Source organism: Chrysemys picta, chromosome 12 (assembly GCF_011386835.1).
Source record: "Chrysemys picta bellii isolate R12L10 chromosome 12, ASM1138683v2, whole genome shotgun sequence".
Taxonomy (NCBI): Eukaryota; Metazoa; Chordata; order Testudines; family Emydidae; genus Chrysemys; species Chrysemys picta.
In genome coordinates, this window is record NC_088802.1 from 42,013,666 (window position 1) to 42,041,585 (window position 27,920).

Below are 27,920 nucleotides of genomic sequence, written 5' to 3' on the forward strand. Positions count from 1 at the left end.
ATTTGCTTCAGGTTGGGGGGGTTGTCTGTAAGCGAGGACAGGTCTGTCTCCCAAGATCTGTGAGAGTGAGGGATCAAATCCCTCAGGATTTGGGATAAGGATGAAGGATAAGAATTAAATCCCAGCAGTTTCCTGAGCCCTCTCTCCCCATCCTGTGGGGGCTCCGCAAAGGGAAGGAGGTTACAGTATGGCCCTACATCAGCTAGAGATGGGCCCAAGATGCAAATCAGGGATTGTGTGTGGAGTCTGACTCTCTTCCTCCCTGCAGTTATGGGGTGTTGGCACGTGTGGTTGGGGCTCAGCCTGTTAGCTGCATCATTCGTACCAGGTAGGGTTGCCAACTCTGATTGAAGCTATTCAGGGGGATTTTTCCCCCAACATGATGTAATGTCATTTTCTTAAAATATCTTATTAAAATCTCCCAGATTGCTTTCACTAGTCACCGGGAGATCAATGCGGATTCTGGGAGACTCCAGGCCAATCCTGGAAGGCTGGCAACCCTGGTGCCAGGATTTGGGCTCTGGTTCTCACTCTCCCCTCCCAGCAAAGCGCAGGGTATTCACACCCTGGATTTTTGCCTGGCAGGTTACAGGCACAGCCAGACTAGCAGCCAGGGTCTAGCTTAGATTCCCATCTCCCCACAGGGCCAGGTATTCGGGCCCCGGGGGGCTTGGGGCCAGGGCAAATCTGCTGCGCCCTCCAGGGCTTGGTGCCCAGACACCAGGGTGATGGGCCCCAGGGCTTCGATCAGCCTGGGGCTCAGGCCCCTTCTAGGGCTGAGGGTAGCGATCAGTGTGTGTGAGACCCACCCAGGGCAGAGTGGGGGCTGGGGCCGGATCCTGCAGGGGAGTGGGAGGAGGGGCTGCCGGCCCCATCTCTAGGGGTGACTGGAGCCCCTCCCCCGCCCGCGGGTCGGGCCCAGCTCTCACAACGAGGCTGGAAAGGGCTCAAATAGCAACTCGGAGCCCTCCCGTAGCTCCCCTAGCCTGCCGGGTCCTCCCCTATCCCAGCTCTCCCCGCGCCATGGCCTCCACGCGCAGCTCTACTCTCCCGGCCCATGATGCTGCGCGGCGGCGGCAGAGGCGCAAGATGGCGGCGGAGCGGCAGGTGATCGGCGGTGGCGGCGGCCGCCGCGGGGGAGGCGGCGGCGGGAGCAGCGGCGGCGGGGCCGGCCCGGAGGAGAACAAGGAGAATGAGAAGCCCGCGGGGGCGAAGGCGGGGAGCCTCGGGGACAGCCTGGGCCTGGAGAGTATCCTGCGGGGCCGGCCGGGCGGAGGGGCCGCGAGTGAGGACGTGTCAGTCAGGCCGGGCGGCGGGGAAGCCCAGAACACCCCCCCCCCACACGCACGCGCGCGCTCTCTGTAAAACGGAGGATTTTTGGACAGCCGGGTGAATTCCCAGCGTGGCTCAGTGCTCCCCTCCCATGTGTGCACATACAGCCCGGCTGTCTCTGCCTTGGGTGTTCGCTTTGCACTGTTAACGGATGAGGGTGGGGTATTCGGGAGAGGGGAGAAACAAAGGCGTGGCGGCGTGTAGTCGTGTGGCTTTGGAAGAAATGCTGGGGAAAGGGACTGGGAAAGCAGCTTTTCTCCCTCTTTTTCACGCTCCCTCCACACTGATAATTACAACATAGCAAGCTGCCCTTTATAATAAAGTTGCGTTACATAGTTAAATAGGTGTGTATGTTTGGGGGTGGAGGGGCGGAGCGGAGACTGGATTTGACAGGTGGGAAGGAAAGAGTTGATTTTGCACTATAATGGAAGGACGTTTATAGCTTTATGCACATCTAATCATCCTGTTCAGTGTATGAAGCTGCCCACCACCCAAAGTCAAATACTAGACCTCAGGTTCAAAGTAATTCGTTTGCATATTGCTTTTACTGGTACTTGTTGGTACTCTAAGGTTCTCATTCCTGTTTTGATGGGCCCTTGTGCTGGGCATTGCTGAGCTGTCACTCAGTTGTATATTCTTTTGTCCAAAATAGAAGTATTTGTGAGATGAGGTAAGGAGTAGTGTGAGATTTGTTATGGGTTAAAACATGGAGAAACAAATGGGAGGTGTCAGGCGCTCATTGGTACTGCTGAGGTGTTTTAATAATGTAAATTGGTACAGTAGCATGAAAAAATCTGGATGACACTGGGTTAGGCTTCTGGTAACGTCACCCTGATTCTGCAGAAAATGGGATGTAAGCTTTGCATCTTTGATGTGAACTATGGTTCTATCCTTTTGACACCACCCTTGCAGCCAGTGTAACAAATATCACTAACCCTCAAAAACGGAAAATTCCGGTCCAGATTTTATTTGCTTGGAATATGGGCATGTGGTGTATGAATTTTACTCAATACTAATGTTTGGTTTCTCCAAGAGAACTTGTTATAGTGGATAAAATAGGTGAGTGACAGGCACTTTAGCAACTACAGTTTGTATCATCCTGGTGTGATAGGTATGTTTTGTGTAGCATGTAACTTCCATAAAAGGCTGTTGAGAGCAGAGGATCCTTCCTGCAGTTATAATAAACTGTAATGGAGTTAGGAATCACAATTGGTAGTTTTTAAAATAAATAATGTTATACGGGAGTTAGTGTTCTGGGGCGGGGGGGGAAGTATTCTGTTTTTCTGAATTTGTAAACAAAATAGCACTTTATGTGGATTACTATGTATTTTTAAAAAACTGTTAGTCCCTTTTATCCACATTTGTATTTTTTATCGCACTATGCAGAGAGCACAAGATGCTTCTACAATATAGAAAAGCTAAGAATTACTTTGGCTAAGTGAAGCCTCATACATATTGCCATGTGTCAACCTGAAGACTAACCAGAAGCTTGGGATTCTTTCCAATCACTGTGAAGGGATCAGTGAGGTAGTTTTTTATAAAGTTGATTTACCTGTTGGTACTTTAATTAAAGCTGTAGGCTTTTTCTTGTGAGACGTTTTAGTGTGAAACTAGCTCAGCTGCACAGCTGTTGCGAAACTGAGTTGTATCTTGCAGTAGGAAGAAATGCAAATGGAAACTAGGACACAAGTCATAACTTAACTTCTGGCAATAGTGATATAATTTAGCATTTGTAGATGAAGTGGCAGACCCAGTGCCACATCAGTGGTGGTAGGCATGCCCAAATCAACAAAATTGTAAGTAAAGAGCTGCTATGAATACAATATAATAATGAATATATTTATATAACTAAATCTAAAATGGATTTAAAGAAAATTCAAGGTAAATACTTAGAACTAGGAAAATTAGGGGAAAAAAGGGAGTAATTTGTTGTAAAGCTTGCCTACGCTCCAAAAGTGAAGACTCCTTTGTTCTAGAAGTATTAGGTAGTGGTGTAATTTTAATATTTCGGTAGTTCAAGCACTGTATTTTAGGTGTACTTTAAAAGCAGCATCTTTATCTTAAAGTACCTCTGAATGAAAGGGACTTCAATTTAATTATTTTCTTCCATAACTACTATAATTGGTATTAGTTTTGACAAGGTTAGTATCCTGATAGGTGCTGTAGGAAATGTAATGTAGGGTTTATATGTAAAGATTACAGAGATTGATTCTTAAATATAAGTGAAGCACTCTGTCCAAAAACACTTCTCTTGAGCTAAATGTTTTCTGGGAGTGTCTTTCCCAAAAAATAAAAGTACTGATTATCATTTAAATGAATTGAATGAGTAACATCCATGAGGGCCACCAAAATGTACAGTGCAGGTTTCTTTTGTATAGTATTCATTAATTGAAAGTTTTTTAAGAGTGAAGCAAACACAGGAGACACAGGTAAATCAGTCAGTGTTTATGCTAAAGATCATAATCTTGTCTGGAAACCATTACGTGAAAAAAATAATTGACATGTAAATACTATTACATTGTTCTCCCGCAAAACATTTATTGAAGTAATATTAATTTTAATTGTTTTTTACATTTGCTTTACTAGTTTTCTTTTAACCAATTTTCAGTGCAAAATTAAACCTTAAAGAATTATTCCTACCATCCTCTTTACAGGAATATCTATACTTAAGATATGATTCACTTGGGGAAGACTGCTTTAGAAAATTAAAGTAGCAATTATAATACATTCAGTAAAGCGCATGTAACACCCTTTTCAGGAGAGATCAAACAATAAAGCTCAGCAATGATTCTAAAATTAAAATTTTGCTGGCATAGCTATGTCAGTTAGATATGTTTTTGGGGTTTTTTTTGCCGCATAGCTGTACCAACAAAACTGTAGGGTAGATATTGTTATACCAGCAAAAGCATTTATGCTGGTATAGCTCATTTCACTCACTGTATTGGAATACTGACAGAAACACTATTGTGTTGGTATAATTGAATCTACACGAAAAGGGTTTTGCTGGTATAACTATACTGGCAGACCTAAGTATAGACCTGGCCTTAATTTGTATCCATAGGATTCTGAAAAATAAAATATGGTGGTGAGAATTTCTGCAGACCAATCAGCTCTTGGATTTCTTGTTGAAAGGTTTCACTAGTTCCTCTCTTGTACACCGGACCAATATCTGTTTTAAAGTTTGTGTCAGAAAAAATCCTGTAGAGTTCTGTCTTCTCCCATTAGTTTAGGATAGAAGGGCATACCAAGACCAAACTCTGTACAATCATAAATGTTCCTTAATGTGAATTCCAGTTCTTCAGATTATTAAGGAATCCCAACAGCAGCATGGTTTACGGCACGGAGATTTCCAGAGATACAGGTTAGTATGTTAGCAGATGACACCAAGGCATTTTGTATGTATTTACCTTGATTAGTGTAAATCACCATGCCAAATCAATTTTAGCTCAGAGCACATTTACGTGCCAGTTTGCTGCCATAGGCAGGAAAAGATGATTACTTTGAAAACCAGTTGCCAAATAAAGAGCCATTGTCAGGGGCTTTGCTGTAAATGGATGTCCCCATTGTCTATAAATTAAATTTAATGCTCTTTTACTAATCAGATTATTAGAATACTGGAGTTAATTTGTTGCTTGGTTTTTGTTCCCTCATATTTTCGCTAATGAGCTCACTAATACCTTGTTAATAGCCACTGAACTTGTCTTAAGGTGTGTGTGTGTGTGTGTTCTAAGAAATCATTTGGAACACAGGGTATCACCTTTTAGTTAGTCCAAATCAGTGGCTATGACATGTCTGTTTACATATTGCTTTATTGCTACATTTTTCTTGTCTCTTTTAACTATCTGCCATATCTCAGGTTTAATGCTCCTGTTATGTTTCTTAAATTTGGCTCTGTATTGTTTAGAAAACTTCACTCCCAGAAACTTGTACATTGTCATACCAGGTCTCATTCTTTGGTAGAACTGATTTTATTTTTTGGTTATTTGCAGGGGCTATTGCTCCCGCAGGCTAAGACGACTCCGAAAAACTCTTAGCTTCAAGATGGGAAATAGACACAAGTTCACAGGGAAGAAAGTAACTGAGGAGATTCTCTCTGACAACAGGTATTCGGCATGGGGAGAATCTGGTGTTGGGTAGCAGTGCATTAGTGAATTGCTCCTGGAGGTAATTTATCTTCTCACAGGTCACAAATGAACAGTTTGGGTGTTATCCTAGTTCACAGCTCTACACCTCTCTAAACCACTTTTGTGGAGAGTTTTTATTTTTTTTAAGAATTTTAAAACCTAAAATAAAGAGCCAAGTTCTGACTAGAATATGGGGAGCTCGGACATTGATAGTGTGGTGTGAGGGGAAAACATAATTCCTGTCCTCACTACTTGGCCCTAGCTACTGCTGTCAATGCTGGTTTCTTGAGGAGTAAAGTTCAAATATTTTCAGGGGAAGTGCTTGGTCAGCACTTCTTTAGAATAGCCATCTGAATATAGACAACTAAAATGCTGTTACCAGCAAGAATGAGATTGGGGACATGATCCATTATCTCTGAACAGAAACACTTGTTTGCCATTTGTACTTGTGCCTTTGAAATTCACCAGAATGTCTTTTCTGGTAGAACAACTGGAGGGCAGCCAGAGCTTTGGGCTCATTTCCCAGCTGCTAGAAACAGTTGACTGTCTGCTTTCTCATCTCCTTTTTTTTCCCCTCCCCCCTCCTTTCGGGGGAATGAAAATATGGATTTTTAGCCCATGGGATTTCTTTCCACCTGGTTTGTGTTAATATTCTAAAATGCATCTGGTTGTTGAAAATGGTGGTTTTATTTTTAATTATGTACCTGGAAAAGCAGTAAGACTATTCTACTTTTAGTCTTCTTCCCCAGGATTTTGTGACACTTCAAAGCGGAGACTTTATACTAAATTTTCTTTCACGGCTTTAGAATTCCTGAAGACATCTTTCAGTAGTTGCATCTCAGTAACAAGCAGCCTTCCTGTGTCTGTCCTATAGGTACTTGCTGTTGATACTTATGGATGCAGAGAGAGCCTGGAGCTATGCAATGCAGCTTAAGCAGGAAGCCAACACAGAACCCCGCAAGCGATTTCATTTGCTTTCTCGTCTGCGCAAAGCTGTGAAACACGCTGAAGAGCTCGAGCGCCTGTGTGAAAGCAATCGGGTGGATGCCAAGACTAAACTGGAAGCTCAGGTTACTTCTCACATTCAGTTTTCTTTTCTAGCAGAGGCAAAGAAAGGATAAACTAACCTTTTGTTTCTAGTTGAACAAAGGGTCCTTCTTTGTAAGCTGACACTAAATTGCCTGCTCTGACTTCAAATTAAGAATATCCAGGATGATTTTAGTTTACTGGTTATTGAGCTTGTGTGTGTGGTTTGATTTGAGTAGTTAGCAAGTCTGTTATTTGAGCAGTAGCATTAGAAGCTTTACAGTAATGCCTGGAGGTCTCAATCAGAATCAGGGTCCAACTGTACATGTGCTGTATAAACACATTAAGCAATGGTCCTTGCCTTGGAGTTTAATTTAAATTTAAGATTAAACAAAGGTGTTTTGTTTTTTTTAATGGCAGGAATGAGGGGAGAGGATGAGGGTACAGCACTCCTAACTCACTTCAGAAAAGAAAGCTGTGCTGTCATTTTGCTGAGTGCAGCATTCTGAAAACTGAGCAACATTTCTTACAAGATGTAAGCTACCAATTTTTGAGTCCTAAAATATACAGTAGAACCTGAGTTACAAACACCAGAGTTACGAACTGACCAGTCAAGCCCACACCTCATTTGGAACTGAAAGTACCCAGTCAAGTAGCAGCAGCAGAGACAAATTAAAGGAAATGCAGTACAGCACTGTGGTAAACATAAACAATTAAAAAAGGAAAGCAGCCTTTTTCTTCTGCATAGTAAAGTTTCAAAGCTGTATTAAGTCAATGTTCAGTTGTAAACTTTTGAAAGAAGAACCAGAACATTTTGTTCAAGGTTATGAACACTTCAGAGTTACGAACACCTTGGGAACGGAGGTTATTCGTAATTCTGAGATTCTACTGTATATCTGGATCATAAGTAACACGATTGCCTGCTGGCCAGTGGAGACAGGAAACAATCATTGCTTTGTGATACTAGTTCCCTATGAAGGGAGCTCTAATAGCTGCTCAGATATGATTAAAACTGCCATTTTGCAGCTTTTGTGGGCCTTTGCTGGGCTACAGAAGTATCTTCTGACAACAGCAGTATGTGGGTAATGATTGCAAGATAGACCAACTGGCTTGTTTTCATCTCACATCAGGAATTTGTAACGGTCAGTGAAAAAGTGATGCTGTTAACTAGTGCTATGTAAGTGTAAAATCAAAACTTTTTTAGATAACATTATTGCTTGAATTAGGATTTTTTTTTTTGTAGTGGCATCAGTGTTAATGGACACACACGATGGAACTATGCTCTCACAACAATTAACTTGTCCACTTGTGCTCTGTCTGCAGGCGTACATGGCTTACCTCACAGGAATGCTGCGCTTTGAACACCAGGAGTGGAAAGCGGCTATGGAGGCTTTCAACAAATGCAAGTGAGTTTCTCTTCCTTACCATCTTTGTCAACTTGAACTTACTTAATACAATTTGATACAAGACTAGATAAGTCTAGGTGAGCTGCTTGTTAACCCTAATTGTTTGGTTTCTGCCAGAGTTCTGAAAGCTCTGATTGCAGTTGTGCTAACCAGTAGCATGATGGTAGAAAGCTGAGCTGTGGTGTTGAAACGGCTTCCTGCAGAGTAATGGTTTAGTTTTCAGTAGCCATCTTTTCCCTTAGCAGAGTCTTAATATCCTATTAAAAAGAAATGCTGCAGTGTAAGTTTTCACTTTCCTGCTGCAGGACTATATATGAAAAACTGGCCAGTGCTTTCACAGAGGAACAGGCTGTGCTATATAATCAGCGTGTGGAGGAGATTTCACCCAACATTCGCTATTGTGCCTATAATATTGGTAAGTAAAGTAGGGGAACAAATACTTAAAGCAAGGATTGCTTTCAAGGCAAGGGTTATTGGAATGTTTATCTTAAACTTGTTGACACATGGGAATGAGTCCATTCCTAATGCTCTGAGCAAACCCTGCAGACTCCTTCATATGACTGACAAGGCCCTTCAGTTCTGCAAAGTGGAACCAACACTATGGTTTTATATAATGTGGATAGATACATACTCTGGGCAAGATTCAGACAAAGTAACTTTTTCCTTCTTCCCAAAGTTACCTAAGCAGTAGTCTGTGTTCTAGAGACCTGGGTTCAAATCCTGTCTTAGTGACAAATGAAAATGAGTTCGGTCTCCAACTCAGTCTGTCAATTCTTTCTCTCAGGTGACCAGTCTGCTATCAGTGAGTTAATGCAGATGAGACTGAGATCTGGTGGCACAGAGGGTCTTCTTGCTGAAAAATTAGAGGTAATTCACTGCATGGTCCAAAATTTGGAGTGCGTGGTGACCAGCTCACCCTTTTGGCTTTGCTTTTTAAGTTAAATATCCATGCATTGTACAACCAAGAGACAGAGGAGCAATGTTACTTTATAGGGACCAAGGTCATATCCTCTAGAAAGTAATGGAACCATGAAATATATGCCAACCTTTAATTTAAAGTAAATGTGAGGATTAATCAAGTATTCAAAAGTTGCATTCATTTAAATTCAGTCACTCACCTCTGTCTGCACTTTTCAGTCACTGATCACCCAGACTCGAGCAAAGCAGGCAGCTACCATGAGTGAGGTGGAATGGAGGGGCAGAACTGTCCCGGTGAAGATAGACAAAGTGAGGATCTTTTTATTGGGGCTGGCAGATAATGAAGCGGCCATTGCTCAGGTAACTAAGAAATCACTTCCAGGTATTCTATGCCAGTGTTCTAATATCTTCTGCTTCTCTAACCTATATGCTGTTTGATTGGGACATACTATCTTATTTGGGTATTGTTGCTGTATGCCGATGTGTTCTACCCCAGAAATAGCTGGATTTAAATGGTTTCAGTGTGGTAGCTGTGTTAGTCTGTAACAGCAAAAAGAACGAGGAGTACTTGTGGCACGTTAGAGACTAACAAATTTATCTGAGCATAAGCTTTCGTGGGCTAAAATCGGGTTTTAGCCCACGAAAGCTTATACTCAAATAAATTTTAGTGTCTAATGTGCTACAAGTACTCCTCGTTCTTTGTGTATTTAAATGGTGAGTGTAGTAATCTCTGAACATATTTTGTAAATCTCTTTGGGGTCTTCAGATGAAAGATGCTGTATACATGAAAATAGGTCAGCTACCATTTCCCAAAAACCCCTGGTTCTTTAAAGATCACCTGTGCTGGCCATTAGACAGAAGCAAAAGGGCCATGTAACTAGCCCTTTCCTTGGAGAAAACAAGTACTGTTCTGTGTCAGAGAGCGAATCTGGGAGTTGTGGCATGCTTTTGACTTACATGAACACTGTAAAGGAACGGAGGAAAAGATTCCTGATAAACAGCAGATCAGAAAACACTTGCAGTCAGAGTAATTATGTTTGGTTGTGCACAAAAGACAAGATCCCCTTCTCCTCTTCTCCCCCCCCCCCCCCCCCCCCCGCGCCGTGCGCGATTATTAGAGTTCTCAGGGAAGGAGTTCAGAAATAATGCTCCTGCCTTGCATTGGCTACAGTTCTTGAGCTGCTGCTGTTTGAAGCTGCAGCCTATCTTTAGCAGTCACGGTTTCTTGTTTCTTGGCCTGCTCCTGACTACATCAGCAGTTGGGAAGGCTTTCTCTACAAGCAGGAAGAAAAGTTTAGTGGAGTGGGCACACAGCTCAAATTTAAAATAGTTTTTAAGAAGTCGAAGATCAGAGAATTAAATCAAACCTTTATTTTTTTACAGAATGGAGTCAGTGGGTGGAGGTAGAAAATGATAGCTGTGCTTTAAAGGAAACATAAGGCAAATGGAATTTGATTATGCAGCCTCTAGAAGTTCATTTGTATTGATCTCACCTGAAACTTTTTTATTTTTATGCAATCATATTGATTTCTGAATAAGTAATGCTTAAATTCAAGTTATGGGTTAAAATGATAATCTCAGAATTCCCTGCAAGTAATATAGTAGTATGACCAGTAGGTGGTGGTGCAGCTTCGCTTTTGTGTTCATCAACTTTGTCACTTCCATTCTTTCGATAAATGCAGGTTAATGGTTGTTGTCCTGATTTTTGGGTCTTTTTCTTATATAGGCTCCTATTACTACCCCCCCCCCCCTCCGATTTTTCACATTTGCTGTCTGGTCACCCTAGTTAGCTACCCCCGCTCTTCGGGTGATCTGTTCCTTATGATGGTGGCAGAATGGAATGCTGAATTTGATTCCATCTTCTTTAAATAGTTACTGAAACCTTCTAATGGGCTTCCAGAGGACAATAGTATGACACCAGATTTGACTATCCTATTTGCTATAGATACAGATAACAGCAGTCTCAGACTTTCAAAGATCTATATTGGACTCTGCCAAGAGAGGCTACTGTCTGAGATTCTTCAGTTGTCCTGTTTGTACAGTAGAACCTCAGTTACAAACACCAGAGCTACAAATGGATTGGTCAACCATACACCTCATTTGGAACCAGAAGTACACAGACAGCAGCAGAGAACCAAAAAAGCATTACATTAAATGTAAATGACTAAAAAATTAAAGGGAAAGTTTAAAAAAAAATTGACAAGGGAAAGAAACTACTTTCATTTAATTAAATGGTTAAAAGCAGCATTTTCTTATGCATAGTAAAGTTTCGAAGCTGTATTAAGTCAGTGTTCAGTTTTAATTTTGAAACAGCCATAACGTTTTGTTTAGAGTTGCAAACATTTTAAAGTTATGAACAACCTCCATTCCTGAAGTGTTTAATTCTGAGTTTCTACTGTATTGTGGCAGTACCGAAAAGCCCATGCCCCACTGTATCTAGAGATTGCTAAGCTGGGCAGTGCTTGCATTTAACTCAGTTGCTGAAGGTAAGGATAGATTTTCCTTTAGCTGCATTGACCAGAAGTGAACCTAAACCTATTATGCCCTCTTGTGGGTAAAATAAATGCAGAATCTTGGAGCATGTACTTTTTAGCTGCTTTGTGTTAATTGGGGAAGCAGAGGAAAAAATGTTAAAATATAACAGAGAGCCAATTCATTCAAATTTGACCCAGGCGTTTCTCACTTGTGAGCATTCCCCTGTATAGAGACTAGATGCCATGACTTGAAGGCACATAGCTAACCCATAGCCCAAGTTGAATGAAAGAGTATAGAGTTCGTAAGTGCTGTATCAATCAGTTCTGTCACTGTTCTCCTTTGTAAGGATTCTGTGATCATCTCTGTAGTAGAAGGAGAGCACTGCATAAATGGGTGGAAGGAAAATAAGTCTACTATGGATAGTTTGTCCTTTTTTACTCTAAGATTGGGCATTTCTAAACTTTCAGAACTAGAGCTTTAAATCAAGTCAGTTTCAAGCAATTTAAGTCTGTCCCTCATCAAAAACTTGAGCCTGCCCAATGCCAATGTTTCTCTTTCTCTCTTACCCCTCCCTCCCCCCCCCCCCTCCTTCACCTCTGACTTCTCTCAATGGACTTCAGTCCTGATCTTCAGCACCCTGCCTAATGCAGCACCTGGAGCAGACTGTCAGTTGTAGCGTGGCTTTATGTGATCTGATATTTACTATATGCACTACTTCTGAGATCACTAAATATATGTAGCATAAACCAAGTTTAACTTTATAGTATTTATTTTCAATTGGAAAGGAAAGCATTTGCCTTACTGTACCCTCTATCTTTTCTTTGTCTGCGCTTGATATTGATACCTGTCTGGTTTCCTTTCTTTGTGTCCATTGAAGTTGAAATGCTCCTGTGGGTGGAGTTAAGAATGCAGTTAGATGTATCTTATGTTTCTGGTTATTCACAGCAGTTAGTCCTGCCTTAATTTTTTTTTAAAGAAGAACTTTAAATAAAAGGCTTAAATGTTTGCAGTCTGCGGGCCTACAGTTTTATAAAGGGGTAAAATAAAACATTCTTGAATGGGTTTGTTAAACCTAATAACTTGGACAGTCTTGTGGGGAGGATAAACAGTCTGAAAAGCAATTGAGTTTTATATTTACGGGGCATGTGCAACAGGACTTCTGTCCCAGAGCAAAAAAATGTAACAAGCTGTATTGGGATAATGCTATTATTTTTAGACCCTTTCAAAACTCTACGCTTCATTGTGGTTTGAATTTAGGGGAAATACTAGGTTGCTGCAGGAGACTAGAATAATCTGCTTACACAGTGGTGTATTACATGGAATACAGGGCAACAGTTTCTCTCATTTATCCCAAAGGAGTTCTAACTTTCTAAACCCAAGTGGGCCTTTTGTGAATTCATTTGCAGGCAATTTTCCTTACTTTATCAGCATGGTCTTGCATTTATTTTAAATGCTCTTTCACTACTATTTTAGTAGTCATCTAGTTGAACATGAAGTGAGGTTTCTCAGTGGATTGTTCAATTGGTTGCACAATGTGTCAGTCCATTAGGTGAAGATCAGGATCCTCCTGCTTGGATGTGTCAAAAGGGTGTGTGTTCTCACTTTTCTTCTTTTGAGTGTTCTAGGCACAGCACTGGGAGCCAAGAACTCCTGAGGTCTGACCATGATTCTGACAGACTTCTCGTATGGTGTTGAGGAAATGAACTTTTCTGCCTTGGTTATACATATTAGTGAAATGCGGGCTTTGTAGTTTTAAAGGTGCTTTAATTGAAGTGCTATTAAAGGATTAGCATTATGGAAGGAAAATGAACTGGATACCTGATTTTAGAAATTCTTACTGCTGTGGGAGAAGAGATCAGAATAACAAAACAAATTGAAACTTGCACTCTCATCTAGGTTTCCTAAGACATGATGCATTATCTCAAGTTGTTTGCTATGGGCAGGAATGATTTTTATTAGTGTCCTGAATTGCACTAAGTACAGTAAGTGAATAAGGCTAGATCCCGTCCATGTTTCCATGAAAATGAATGCAGTATTTTAGCAGTCTGACTTCCAAGTTGTTGCTTTATTAACTTGATCCAGGAGCGATGGCATAGGGTAGGCAAGGAAGTGTAAAATACCTTGCTGCTTTTCTGGTTGGTTGCAAGGTGCACCCTCTGTTCATCACTTGTGACCAAATCATGTAACCCATAGGTGGATGCCCTGTCTTCGGTGGACCTGGGGTTTCCTTGTTTTGGTTTTTAGATTAGTGTGTTTAGTTTTCGGTCTTTAAGTTACATAAGAGCATACCATTCTTACCAGGTCAGCCTCCTCTTCTCTGTTTTAAGCGTTATGTTGATTTTTTAAAATTATTTTTAGCTAGTTTAGTTTAGCCTTTGATGTCAGGAAGCTCAGGTTAGCACCGAAGAAGCTAAAAATGTATCTGGATTGGATCACAAAGTCTGCAAAAGAGGATCGTTTAACAAGGCCAACTGAAAGTCAAATTCCTATCACTCTTAGGCTACATCTACACTACGGGGGGGGGGAGGGGAGGTCGATTTAAGATACGCAAATTCAGCTACGTGAATAGCGTAGCTGAATTCGACATATCGCAGCCGACTTACCCCGCTGTGAGGACGGCGGCAAAATCGACCTCTGCAGCTTCCCGTCAACGGCGCTTACTCCCACCTCCGCTGGTGGAGTAAGAGCGTCGATTCGGGGATCGATTGTCGCATCCCGACGGGACGCGATAAATCGATCCCTGAGAGGTCGATTTCTACCCGCCGATTCAGGCGGGTAGTGTAGACCCAGCCTTACAAATGCAAAGAAATTGAGCTCTCAGTGTCATGGATTAACAGTAACAAAGCTTTGGTCAGGGAAGGGCAGGCAGACATAAGTAGGGAGCTCTCTGGAATGCGGTCTCTAAATTGTGTGTATTTTCTGATAACGAGCCCAGCTCATTTCTCATCTTCTCTCCCCCCCCCCCCCCTGTTTTTTTAATTACCCTTGCTCAAATTTTTCTGTACTGCAAGATAGCTTGTCTATTATTTACTGACCATATCTATTCCAACTGTACACGCTGGGGAAATGCTCTGGCACTATTCAAAGGGTCACTTTTGTACTTAGCATTGTTGTCTGTCCAGAAAGTGCAGAAATATCAGATGAAACATTCTTTCAATAGTTGAGCTGTTATGAGAAAAAACATTACCGTTTGTGGATGTTTGTAATGAACCAAATGAACTAGAAGGGTTGTGTTTTGAAAATGTACATTAAGCATTTGTCCACCATTTCCCGCTCTGACCTGCTGGGGGGCAGGCTGCTGATAAAATACAGTTCTAAAAGACTGTAATGCAGAAACAGTTGATTTCAGTTAGAGGATTAATACCAACCTAGCACATCTTGTGATATTGGGGGCTATTTCTATGGGAGAAAAGAAAAATAGGCCTGGGACTGTATTACTGTAACATTTTCTGGTTCATTATGCTAACTAAAAGAAATTACTTAAGCATTTTGAAGGTATTGGTGAGTTGCGGATTATTAATGAGGATATACAGACTTTCATCTCTAGTCATTAGTTTGCTACTATGGCCAGAGCAAGACACAGAAGGACTATAGATTGACTGGGACACACAAAATTAACTTAAACTCTCATACCTAGAAGCGATTTCATTAGGTCTAAGATGAGACTGACAGGACACTGAACTTGAGTTGCTTCTTTTAAAAAGGACTTGAGTCTCCTAGGCTGTCATACTGGAGCAGCACTAATCTTTCACGCCTTGGGGAAGATTATCAGTATTTTCACATAAATAGCCTTTCAAACAAGAATTCCAGATTACTTTGCTGCTTTTTCTTAAACAGGTAATGCAGTAAATATTGAGGTATTAAATATGCATTGCAAATGTTGGAGTGACGTCTAATGCAATTCTTGCGCTCCTGGGTCAGACCAGGGAAATGGAGTAAGACAGCTAATGTTGAATGTAGGGGAACAGGGAGGTTGGCTTGTTTCTTGGCCTGGCAAGCAGTGGTTGCCATCCATCTATGAAGGAGTGAATGCTTGGATTCCCTTCAAGTTTATTTAAGGAGCAACTGTGATGGATTCTGAAGGGTGGTGGTTGTGATGTAACTCACCAAAAATTTCAGTGTGTAAAGGAAATCCGGCTGTAGACATGATTTACTCTGCTGAAATTTTACTCCATCATACATGATCATATCTCATCCTCTTTGCATTTTCTTCTGGTGTCCTCAAGTAACAGCACTATGTATCAAGAGGGAGAGGACTCCACAGTCTTCAGATTGGACATGCATTCTAGCTCTGCAACCCATTGTGCTACTGATCAGAAATCTGCCAGCATTTCATTCCTCCTTTCAAAGTGTGTAGAACTAATATAGTTTGTAAACATGAAAACTGGTTCCCACTGTATTGCCTGGAAGGAATTCTTACTAAAACCCCTTCCATGCTGGACAACAGTGAAACTTTCGGGCAGTTTAAATGCATCTCTCCTTTTCCTGGAATCTATCTATGCCAGCACTGGGGAAACAGCGCCCTAAGTTCATCAAACATGCAGACATGAGTGGTTGCTCTGTAGTACAGTTTTGCTGTTTAGCAATGGTTTGAGCACGTACAGTTACATGATCCATTTATGCATTGTGGTCAACATTTTAAAAGCAATAACTTGGCAGAAGTTTGAAAAGACTTAATGAAGGAAGATTAACCAACTCTTCCACAGTACCAGCCCCACTAATAGGAAAATGTGGTTTTTGAGAAATACTTATTTTTGTCTCTTCTGTGTTGTATTTAGGCAGAAGGAGAGGAAACAAAAGAACGTCTGTTTGAGTCTTTACTCAGCGAGTGTCGAGATGCCATACAGGCTGTTCGGGAAGAGCTGAAACCAGACCAGGTAAGCACTAAACTTATTACTACTGCCAAAGATAGAGGTGTATAGCATTTCATCTTCTAGGGTCTCTTGTGACGTTAAACCCACATTCTCTGTGGCCATAGTTACTTTTGGCTCCATCAATAACAAGGTGTGCTGCAGAGTAATTCAACAGTGGCCAAAGTTCCTCATTATAATTGAACTCTGCCTGGACATAATCTCCGCCATTCATCCAATGCATTTTTTTGTATGAGATGATTGTTTCCACTTGTCCTTCAAAATTTGAATTTTCTTATTCTTTTACTCCAGTTACCAATTTAAGTAAATCACACAACTTTGTTCCAATTTCTGCAGAAGCAACGGGAACATTCTCTGGAAGTGGATTCTGGGAAAGTGTCCAATATCCAGTACCTTCACAGGTAAATGTCTGCATTCTTAGGGCAGTGTTGCATTCCCATGTAGATTTTGAGAATCTCCTCTTAATCCTTTGTCTTGGGCCACCTTAGTCTTAAATCATCTAGACCTAGTAGATCAAGTAGAATCTGGTTTTTCCCTTGCATTCATTTCTGGGAGCATTGGACCCAATGTCCCACTTTCATGGTCCCCCACCCCGAACTTGCTGTACCTGGAAATTGGTAACTAGTAGTGGAAAAACTATCCAAGAACTGCTGTGAATGACTTCCAACAGAATTTCAAAGCTTGTGTAAATGGTATTTTCTAGCTACTTGACGTACATCAAGCTGTCAACAGCCATCAAACGCAATGAGAGCATGGCAAAAGCTTTGCAGAAGACACTGCTGCAGGAGCAACAGTCAGAGGATGATGGCAAGCGTACAGCACGGCCTCAGGACCTGATTCGCCTTTATGACATCATCTTGCAGGTAATGCCAGGACAGAAAAATCTGACTTTCAGGTGTCTCACTGGGACTTTTTAAAAATGTAGTGTGCCAAAAGAACTAACCAGGAAGAACCTGGAAGAGGAAACTACAGTCAGGATTAATGTGATTGGCTGAAAGGGTTCAGTTAAGTCCATGGTACCCAGTAACCACTTGGGAATATTTAAAGTGGATTAAACATTAGTCAAATCAGCATTTTGAGATTAAGTCTTTTGAATCTCATTCCCTAATGCAGAAGTTCTCAAGCTTCCATGTATCACCATGATGCTGTCTCATTTCCAACTGCTAGATTAAATTGACAGCTAAAAGTAACATTAGAAACTTCCTTAATATTATTTCTTGTAAGCAGTTACCATAGTTACCACATGGATGTTCCATTGGTCTGGTTAGTTTAATGGGAAGGGAGATGTTGCATGAAAGAAACTAACAATGTGGCTCTTACTATGAAAGAGACGAGAGCGTTCATTAGGGTTTGACGCATTCCAATTTTTCTGTACTTTGTACAGAATCTGGTGGAACTGCCACAACTTCCTGGCTTAGAAGAGGACAAGAACTTCCAGAAGGAGATAGGACTGAAGACACTTGTGTACAAGGCTTATAGGTAACCCTCTGGACGGAACAGCAAGGCTGTTTCTTTAGCTGGCAGTAAGCAACAGAATTCTCTAGGGCTAACCAGGCATGTATTCTGGGAAGTCACATAATTAATATTCCAGTACAACTGCACAGGACTGGATGGGGGAAGGGTAGTGGGGGACTCTGAGTGAAATGAGTGGGACTACAAGTGCAAGCTGAGGAAGATCAGCCTGACCCAGATGTATAGCTCAATGTTGGGGAAACCTGTTTAAAACTACATACTTTTGAATATTCAAGAAATATGCTCAAGGCAAAGCAATTAGTCATTGTAAGGGTTAACTTTGCTCCTCACCCTGCCAGGTGTTTCTTCATTGCTCAGTCCTATGTACTGGTGAAAAAGTGGAGTGAAGCCCTTGTTTTGTATGACAGAGTCCTGAAGTATGCCAGTGAAGTCCAAGCCCAGGCTGGTGCTTATAAGAACAGCTTGAAGGTATGAACCAAACTCTTCCACACTTGAGAATTCAATTAACTACCAGTAACTAAATAGGCCGCTATATTTCAAATATGATCTTTAAATGGTGGGAAGAATATTGCCTTGAGCTCTTGTAACACCTTGTGCTTGTTACAGGCTTTATGATGAAGTATGCTAGTGCAGGCATGGCTCCCTCCATCCTGCCCTGTATGATTGGAGGGGGAGCGAGGGAAACCTAGATTTCTGCAACAAAAGTATCCAGTAAATATCAATGACTATTAGATGCGTAAAGATAGGAATATAGCTGCTGCTTATACAGCTCATCACCAGAGTAACAAGGTGCCTACCTGTATAGCTGTCCAAAAAAGATTTTTAGATATATTCTTATGTCCATGTGTCTGGATTTCACTTGAAACAAGGCTTATGTGGTACCATGAGGGCCATTATATATGTTCATCTCTGCTCTGAGAATTGATTGGCACTGCTCTAAAATTCCTAGTTTGTCAGAGTTGAAGAGTCTAAATTTTAAACATTTCTGTCCCAATTCTTGTTAAAACTTTGCTTTATACAATTATTTGAGTCTCAGAGGTATTCTTAAATGATCTAGGAGTTGCCTGATGTCCAGGAGCTGATCACTCAAGTGAATGCAGAGAAATACTCCCTGCAGGCAGCTGCTATATTAGGTGAGTTATGCAATCCTGCAGGAGAACTGGCTTCCCTCAGATTCAGTCATACACATTTATTACTGCAGCCACTTGAGCTTTTTCATCTGTAAATGCTACAAGACTAAAGTTGCTTCCCACATGTTTTCTCGATCTATAGTGTATTCGGAAAGCTGTTCCTTTCCAATTCCGGCCTCTTCTAGAAGCTCTGCCTGGTACTTCTAGGGCTGCCACTGGCAGACTAGAGCCTTCCCAGCTTATTCTGTAATCAGAGGTTTCAGAAATCTTCTGAAGGTCTCCTACCCCTTTTACCATTCTGCAAAGAGCACTCTCACGAGCACTTAAGTGCCACCAAAGATAAACCGCATCCAATGTATGGCACTTTCGTAGCAGTAGGGTGTGCATTGGATTCCCTGACTCATCTATCACTGGGTCTGGCTTAACAAGCAGACGCTAGGAGGGTTCATTGAAAGAGGAAAGAACTTATTTTATTTTGACACAGTTGTACTGAGTCATCATTCGATGCCAATTGAATTGGGGAATTTGTGACCTATACCAGCCTGTATTCATCTCTGGCAGACAAGAACTGCTGAATCTGCCTTGCCTGCAGATAGAACCAGGGGAGATCTGACTTTTTCCCCACTCCCTAATGTTGTGGATTGGCCACATAACTTGGGGCTTTTTGCTCTCACCACTTTCCATATAGCTGTCACAGTGCCATGCCTCTGTTGGGACTGGGAGAACATTTCTGTGACCCTTTAGAAACAGGAAAGGTGGGGTGTTGGAAGCATGACCCCGTTTGACTTACAAACTAAGCAAGTTCTCTGCTAGAGTACTCAATCTTCCATATGCTGAAAAGCATGAGCTCCAAGGTGATTTCTGATCACATCTTATGAGTTTTGACACTAATAGTCTATCTTCTGAGGTGTTCTTAATAGACTAGCTGTCTGCATATTCATATGGCACTTCTGTGAATCTTTCAGATGCAAATGACACCCATGAGACTGAGTCTCCATCCCAGGTCAAGGATGGCAAGGTGAGCCATGGCTTTGTGCACTGGGGTGAAAAAGGCAATTTCATTAGCACTAGTATTTTCTGCATGAGGAGAATTTTCTAGTAAATGGGAAGAGTAAAGCTTAATTTTAACCTCTGAATAATCAACGTGTCTATTAGTTACAATTTAAAATAGAAATTGTCAAACCTAAGATGCACATGCTTCTGTAAGACCAGTGTGTTCAAAATGGGTTGTGCAATATGGTCTATTTTGGGTACAGAATGGCCTAAGCTGATTGCTTTCCCTCTCCCCCACAAGCACTGAAGGGGTGTGTGCGTGGGGGAGGGGAGAGGGTTCCTTGTCATCTCAAGGTAGCTAACTGCAGGACTTCAACTGGTTTGGGTAGGGAAACTGAGGCTGCCACTGCAACATCTTGGGTCTCCATTTTTGGGTTTACAATGCAGTGCCCAGTGCATGGGAACACCACTTTTAGTCTGTTGTACTTTTTCTTAGCTGTGGTGGTGATGAATGAGTACCAGAATGCAGCCAGTGCAGCTGGCTCAATACCACTGCTCATCCTGAGTGTCTAGATGCTGCTGCTTGGCCATCAGGCCAGCCATGATATGCCATCAGCTTGTTTAATATTGGTGTCTGGATCTCTTTTCAGCTACTCTCTGAACGGTTTGAGACATTCTGCCTGGATCCCTCTCTTGTCAGCAAACAAGCCAGCCTAGTGCATTTCCCTCCTGGGTTCCAGCCAATCCCATGTAAACCCTTGTTCTTTGACCTGGCCCTCAACCATGTTGCTTTCCCACCTCTGGAGGACAAGGTGGAGCAGAAAGCGAAGAGTGGTCTCACAGGATATATCAAGGGCATCTTTGGATTCAGAAGTTAACTAGTGGCCTTCAAAGGAAGGGAGGCCTTCTGTTGTGGAAAAGCTCCAACAGGGTCCAGAACATAAATATCTGCATCTGAAACCAATAAGGGGAGACTCTTACCATCTTCTTCCCTGTGTTGTGTATGTGCCTGTGCACTTGTGTTCTTTCCCAGTGTATTAGAGGAAAACAGTCTACCCCAGGAACATGTGTACTATATAAATGTCTGATAACATCTGGAGCAGAGAAATTCCATTGTCCTCTGAAAAGTTGGAGTTTGCTTTTTGACCAGTGCCCCATTAAGGGTCAATACACAAAATGGGCCAGGCATAGACGTATCTTGATGTTCATCGATGGTTGACATTCTAATTTGATGCTCTGATCAGAACGTTCTTTGGAGGTGGGAGGAGAAGGGCAGGAGAAGGCAGGTGTTGAGGAACCAGAACTCACAAAAGGGGCTGCCTAAGTGAAGCGTGTGAAAACTAGCTAGGGAGACTGGATTCCTGCGAGTGCTGCCTACCACACTCCCTGACTTAAAAATATATATAGTTATGTAAAGAGAAATCTTATTTTTAAAAAATGTTGCATTCAGAAAGGAGAGCTGAAACTCTTGTGCGAAGAGCAGGGGTGGTAAATACTTCAACAAATTTTAATGATTACCTAATCTGTGGTGGAGTCTTGTCTGAATTTACACGTTGCAGCATCTGTGTAATCCTGTTGGGACATCCGGTTAAATGCCTAACTACAGTATTGAACCCGTTCCGAAAAGGCTGTTCTTGGGAACCTAGCTGCTCATGGGTGGCTTTAAAAGGAGCTGCTCAGTCTTCATGGAAAACTGAAAATCTGTTTATCCTACATGCTCATTTCCTTTCTTCTCACTTAAACAGGCTTGCCTGAAAACAAGACTATCTTTGTCTGGAGTTCATCTCCTCCTGCTTATTTCTCATCTTCGGTCTTCTGACTTTGCTATTGCATTTGATTGTTATGGAAATAATTTAAGATGAGGAATAAGTAACAGGAGCCAGTGGATTTTTAAGCAATAAGATCTTCTCTTGTACTAGACTACACTTTTGTAAGAGTGCCCAGATGCTATGGTGATGGATGCTTTTGAAATGCAGGTAATTTCATATCGCTGTCTTTAATAAATAATAAAAAAAAAAAATGTTCCTAAATTAAAATTTGGACGTTTTCCATAAGCCATGTTTGGGTCTTCACTGAGGATTACTGTAGTTGGATGTTGAGAGGTAGCAGTTTGATAGCCTACGAGTTGTCTTGGCTTTCATACTGCCTCTCACTGCTGCATTGTTTCAGCATGAGGGCTTGGTAGTCCACAGGCTGGAAACAGAAGAAAAACTGGTTTATGCAGATCTAGATTGTGCAGTGTTGGAAATATTCCGTGAAAAATGCTGCTCCATGAGATTGGAGAGCAATATGGAATTAATATAAGAGGTTTAAAAATGATTGAAAATAACAGACTTGGTATTCCAAGTTGATCTGATTCATGAATTCTTAAAGTACAAGACAATTTCTTGCAGCAGGACTCCTATGCCTAGAGGTCAAGGGGGTGGTGGGAGGGGAAAAAGAAACTGACCCTGTTTCTCTGTATTTTACAACATGCAAATCAAGTGGGTTTCCTGATATTCTGAATCTTCATTTAGTCTCTACCTGGGAGGAGGATTTTATAGAAGAAAACAAACTTAAGCTGGATGTTAAAGAATATTTTTTAATTTATCAAATGATGAAATTTCAAACACAGCTGTGGTCCTAGAACATTGATTTCTGTCAGTTCTCCATAAAGCCTGTTTGTTTAATTTTAGAAATAAGACAGTCATATGATACACTGACCCAGCCCTTTTCTGGAAATTTGCCTCCTGGTGTTTTTCTTTGACTGTACTTTGCTCTGAACTTCTCTCCTCCTTTTTCAGATTTTACATTAAATCAATTTGAGAATTATTTTCTTGTTTGCAATGCAAACCAAACTGTTTTTTTGTTTGTTCGCCTTCTCCTACCCCAAGCTTAAGGGGGTCTGGACTCATTCCAGTGAAACTTAGGTTGAAGCCAGTTTCTGATTGATTGCTGTTACAAATAGTTACAGGCAGTTAGCCTCTTTGTTAAACATCCTGTGACACACAACTGATTAGTTTGGACACATAAGAAATCCTAAAACAATAAAGTTTTATTCCTGATTTCTGAGGCATGTAGTTTATATGAAGCGCAGGAAACATGGGCATTCGTTACCTAAAGGATGAGATTGATCTTCTGAAAACTCTATCATCTTTGAGACTATTCAATCCTGTGACTGGAGAATCAAGAATAATCAATGAAGACTCAAATGTGCACCATTATCAGATATAACTTTATTCTTTTCCTTCTTAACATGTTCATATTAAAAAAAAAAAAAAATTAGATCCTAGATTTATAAGCAGTGTGTTGCTCCTTGCATTTTTGAATGATGCGGAAGAAACTGATGAAGCGCTAGGAAAATATCCAAAGATAGTAAAAATATGTACTGCTTTCCCTTGAGTAGCTAGTAACTGCTGTCACGATGAAAACCAGATTGTGTTAAATTTATTGAAGTTCTTAGCACAAAGGCTGGATTTGGAACTGCTGCCTTAAGGTCTGACAGTATTGGTCGTAAGGAAACTAGTGGGGTAGTCTTTGATAGAGGATCTGACGCTTCTACTGATAGAATCTGCAAGGAAGGGCCAAAATCCTCAGCAATGACTAAAAGGAGTAGGTTGGTCAGTTGGGGTTAGTTGCCAAACTTTCACAATGCTTGCACATCCAGAGGCAAAAAGCTGAACTCATCTGAGATTTATGAACCTGGCATGTGAACCTTTTCTTCAGCTCTTATCAGAGACAGTAAAGGGCTCCTGTGATTCAGAGCAAAGCTTAATGTTTTACAAACTAGCTGCTGGCCCCAGTGGTGAACTTGTTTACACACAAAATACGGCTGGTTGTTGAATTGCTCTTATTTAGACTGCAGAGTTCACTTTGCAGGATTTAGTACCTTTGCAATAACTGCAGGTGACTGAAATCGTACAACCTAATTCCCAGACAAAACTTCAGTATAATTGTTAGTGGGGAAGAATACACTTCACATGCAAAATGTTAATAAATGTAAAAATTTTAAAGGCTGACATAGGAACCCTAATTCTACATGCATTTATCCTTGTCTATCTATTTGTTGGCTGGAAGAACCTATAATGCTTAAAGCAACCGTTGAAACGTATAATATAAAGGGTGAAATGAAAACTGCTGATCAGTGAAGAGGAACAAAATGCTGGGTTATAATAAAGGGATGGAGAATAAGAGGCTATTTTATTTATAAAAGTCTTAATGGTACATCTGCCCCTTGGAGGCTATCTTCATCTCTACTAGATCCCTTTTGAGACAGGGTGATTAATAATGGAAAGTTCCAGAAGAGGCCAATGGAAATCATTATAGATCTGGAACAGCATCCATAAAAAGAGATTTAAAAGCTTTAGGACTTCTTAGAAAAGAGAGGAATGAGGTGACACAGGTATGAATGGATAGCATAGAGACTCTCAGGAGGCTTCATTTTACTTTTTCTCAACACAATAACAAGGGGAATATTGCTGAATTTAAGGTAGATTTTAAAAACTGGTTAAAAGAAATGAAGTTTTACACAATTATTAACCTGGGGAGCTCTTCATAATTCACTGAGATAAAGCTCCTTACAATTAAACTAGGCATGAATAATAGCTACTGAAACTGCTTGGGTTCCCCCCTGGACAGATTATGGTATTGTCTTGTTGCAGGAGTGTTGCACCTTTCACTGAAGACTCTTGTGATGGTCAGGCTTGGAGGTGAGATATGAGGCTAGGTGGGTCATTGTTCTGATATGGTATGGAAAATCCCTATCTGAATATTCTAGGGGCAAAGAACAGAGCCTCTTGAACAGGATATCATTTGGAAGATGAGTGTTCAATGTATGAAAACCTTTATTGCTCTGATTCCTATTCAGGTCCTCCTATTTGCTGGGGCCTGATCTGACATGGTCACTAGTTGTGATGAATAAGGTGTTGACTGTTTTGTCTTCTGTCGCCCAAGAGATGGGTGTAGAAGTTAGTTCAGCTTCGTTAACCCCTGAAGTTCATTCTTGCACCCAGAAGTCCAGGCCAAACCAATTCTTCAGTTTGTTTAAAAGGAAGGAAGTGGGTTTTTGTGCGGAGAACAGTTGCCAGCTGGTTCAACTTCTGTACTTCTGCTCTCCAAGAATGCAGAGAACCCTGTCACATTTCACCTACAGCTGAAAAGAGATCCAATGGTGCAACAGCTACTTGCCTATGTTTCTGATCCCCAGCAGTTGATCCAACATGTGTATTGTTTGTCAAGGTCTGTTGGGAGAGTTAACCAAGCTTGAATGGTGAGGGCCCTTCTGATTGGGGAGGCAAATGCTGCAGTAAAAGCTGCGGGTTCCTGCATAGCAATGATACTTGAAATCTACTGGAGGGAATGGGAGAACAATTGTTCCTCCAAAGGAATTCTAGACTGCTGCTTTGTGTGCTATGTACTTCACTTCCTCTTTCCCTTGTGCTTTGTTTCAGCTGCATGGAACAGTCAGTGGCTGTTTGAAATTATTAGTCTCTTCCCCTCCCTCTCATTGTGCTCTATTGAGGAAATAGAGCTGGTACTAGTGAGCATTGCTGACTGCAGGAGCACAACTCCAGCCCACCTGATGAAAGGCTGGTTAGAAATTGTGACATGAGACAGCTACTGCTCATAAATGGGCTACCTTAACTTGCTCCTGCTAACAATCTATACCCTTCCGTCCCCATTTACAGTCAGATTTCCATGTGGAGCAGCTTATCTCCGCCTAATATAATTCTTTCTGAGGCAATGGAGAACTCTGCTCTGGAAGGACACCACCGGCAGCAAAGGTCTGTACAATTCTTGCAAAGAATCACGGGCCCTAAATAGAGCTGGCTCGGGATTTTTTTTACTAAATGCTTTTGTTGGAAAATGCTGATTTTAATTTTTTTTATAAAAAATTGAAACATTATTTTGACAATTTTCCATAGGAAGATTTTTCAGGTCCAGGATGGAATTTCTGGAGTGGGAGACACAAACCCACACCCCAGAGTAGCCAATAGCCCAGGGATTAGGCCACCCACATGGGACATGAAAGACCCAGGTTCATGTCTCGAATCAGGCAGAGCCTATTGGCTATTGTCGGGTGTTTCACCAAAAAAAAAGTCTGGTGCTCAAATGTCAAAGCCTCAAAGCTTTTCATGAAAGAGAATTCTTGTTTTCCAGCCAACCCTAGTTCAAAGTCTCCTCTGCAAATTGTTTTTCTTTGCTGCCTCACCTAGAACCAAAACAGTAGAAAATATGCAGAGGGAGAGGTAATGTGGAACAGGTTTGTGATACAGCCTCTCCCGTGCACAAACCTCTTTCATGTTTGTCTTTGGACTAAGAACAGGTTCAGCAAAACATTGCGTGTGTTTTTTGTTTTGTTTTTTTTAAGTGTGCCTGCCTCCAATAGAGATTTTTGTGTTCCGCTTTCCTGTCCTGATGCAAAGCTATCCCAATTGTTGGCTGATTACTAGCTATTAATATTGCGGTACCATCTAGAAGCCATTGTCATGGACCAGGACCGCATTGGGCTAGGTGCTCTACACAGCCAGAAAAAAGACCCATAGTGCTTGTAGTCAAAATAGCGGTGTCTTGGTTCTTCACCAGTGTGGAATCAATGCTCCAATCTCCCTACCCTTTTTGTGGCGTTTCAGATACCAATGATATTAAAGCTCAAGTGCAGTATCAGTTTGACTGTTATGGGGCTGGTAGTCTTGCCTGTCCTTCTCTACCGTGCTCCTAAATGTTTCTCCAAACTTGTGTAAATTGATCCTTTGCTGGTCACGTAAACCAGGGTGAAAGTTTTCTAAATCCCTGCTTTCTCTCGCGGGATTGACATAATTCACCATAATCCAGAAATGGATCTTAAGAACAGAAGGGCAGGTTGCAAATTCAATATTTGTTGCAAAATGTGCAAGTGTCTTTGGGTATAACACCAATTCCTCTGATGGGAGTTGTATCCAATTTGCTCCAATTCCACTGATTTAAGGTTGCATCGTACTATAAAAGGTATATTTCTGTTTTCAAAGAAGAATGTCCTTTGGTCTCTAGACAATAGAATTCATGGTCACAATCCACATTTAGACACCCATGTTGAGAATAGTCACTGAGAGGATGACTCACTTTGCAGATAAGCATGCTCATAGTTCTCCTTGCAGGGCAGGTAGAGGTATCCTTGTACAGATGGTGAAACTGAGACAGACTGTCACTTGCCCAGGGCCAAACAGTGAGAATTAGAACTCAGGGGTTCCTGGCTCCCAACCCCAGACTGACCATGGGAAGCAGACACCCGTTGGTGGTGGTGACTATTTAAAGCCTAGGAGATGATGTACTAAGGGTAGATATGTATGTCTTGAATGTTTGCATTCTGCTCTGAGAAGAGGGTGATCGGGGGCTTAATTTTCCCAGGCAAAGCCATGAATTAACCAGAAACAAGTGAACTCTGGGGTGAGGGTGACTGAATGCCAGTTCTGGGAGGCAGGGGATGAATTACTGTCTATTTCTCTGCCATTGAGATATGATGCAATCATTAGCACTTCAGCGGCAGCAGCCATTAAAAATCAAGCCCTGAACCTCATTGTCCCTCCCTTTCCCCATTTGGAAAACGGGAAGTCTACGGAGTTCCTCCTTAGGTTCCACTGTTTGGAAAGCACTTGGAGGGTCTCAGATGAAAGGCACTGGAAGTGCACATGTACAGGACATGCATCCCTGTGTGACTCATGTTATTAACTCTAGGCATCCTGAGTTTAAGTGTTAAAAATTTCACGTTAGTCATCCTTCTCTGACCTGTGCCCAGCAATGCAGGAAATGGAGAAGGAGCCCTGAGGGAGACACCCATGGGAGTATTTTTTCCTCTGTATTATCTGTGCCCACAGGAACTCCGCTGTTAAAAGTTAACAAATCTCAGTAAATACTCACTAACTTCCCTTCCCATTAAACCACTTTTGGACTCCAGCCCCTGAGCCCAGTGTGCACATGGATGTAATTAACCCTCCCTCTGCTGCCTCTGAGGGCCAGTGAGAGCCACCTGCTCTCACACATTTGTCCATTGGCAGTTCTCCCAGGCAGTGAGGAGGGAGGGGAGCAGGTGGAGGGCCACAGAGGCAAGGAATTAACTGATACTGGATGCATTCAATGATGGACTTGTTACCATAGTTACCATTGATTGTCACGAAGGAACATGCGGTGCCATTGTCTCTGCGCTTTGATCTGTCA

The 27,920-nt window shown here is 41.7% G+C and overlaps 2 protein-coding genes across 5 annotated transcripts in view; both read left to right on the top strand.

Moving 5' to 3' along the window:
- The first annotated feature begins 971 nt into the window (after nucleotides 1-971).
- SRP68 (signal recognition particle 68) lies at nucleotides 972-24,424 on the top strand. Of its 4 annotated transcripts, none has more exons than XM_065563427.1 (16): nucleotides 972-1,249; nucleotides 4,627-4,693; nucleotides 5,322-5,435; nucleotides 6,331-6,526; nucleotides 7,806-7,888; nucleotides 8,194-8,303; nucleotides 8,673-8,755; nucleotides 9,026-9,166; nucleotides 16,060-16,158; nucleotides 16,489-16,553; nucleotides 16,856-17,015; nucleotides 17,537-17,631; nucleotides 17,964-18,093; nucleotides 18,683-18,758; nucleotides 19,721-19,773; nucleotides 24,389-24,424. In XM_065563427.1, the coding sequence occupies exons 1-16, from the start codon at nucleotides 1,024-1,026 to the stop codon at nucleotides 24,407-24,409; spliced, it is 1,719 nt and encodes a 572-aa protein (XP_065419499.1). In that variant the 5' UTR covers nucleotides 972-1,023; the 3' UTR covers nucleotides 24,410-24,424. The 4 variants fall into 4 exon arrangements, with proteins under 4 accessions (XP_065419499.1, XP_005297569.2, XP_065419500.1 ...); XM_005297512.4 differs by lacking the exon at nucleotides 24,389-24,424 and adding an exon at nucleotides 20,399-22,559 and having other exon boundaries at nucleotides 973-1,249; XM_065563428.1 differs by lacking the exons at nucleotides 18,683-18,758; nucleotides 19,721-19,773 and having other exon boundaries at nucleotides 973-1,249.
- Nucleotides 24,425-25,285: 861 nt separating this feature from the next.
- EVPL (envoplakin) overlaps nucleotides 25,286-27,920 on the top strand; it is a 57,760-nt gene continuing 55,125 nt past the window's right edge. Inside the window, exon 1 of the mRNA XM_024101671.3 lies at nucleotides 25,286-25,510. Coding sequence (XP_023957439.2) covers nucleotides 25,425-25,510 — 86 coding nt within the window. The 5' untranslated portion in view covers nucleotides 25,286-25,424. The remainder of the gene's footprint in view (nucleotides 25,511-27,920) is intronic.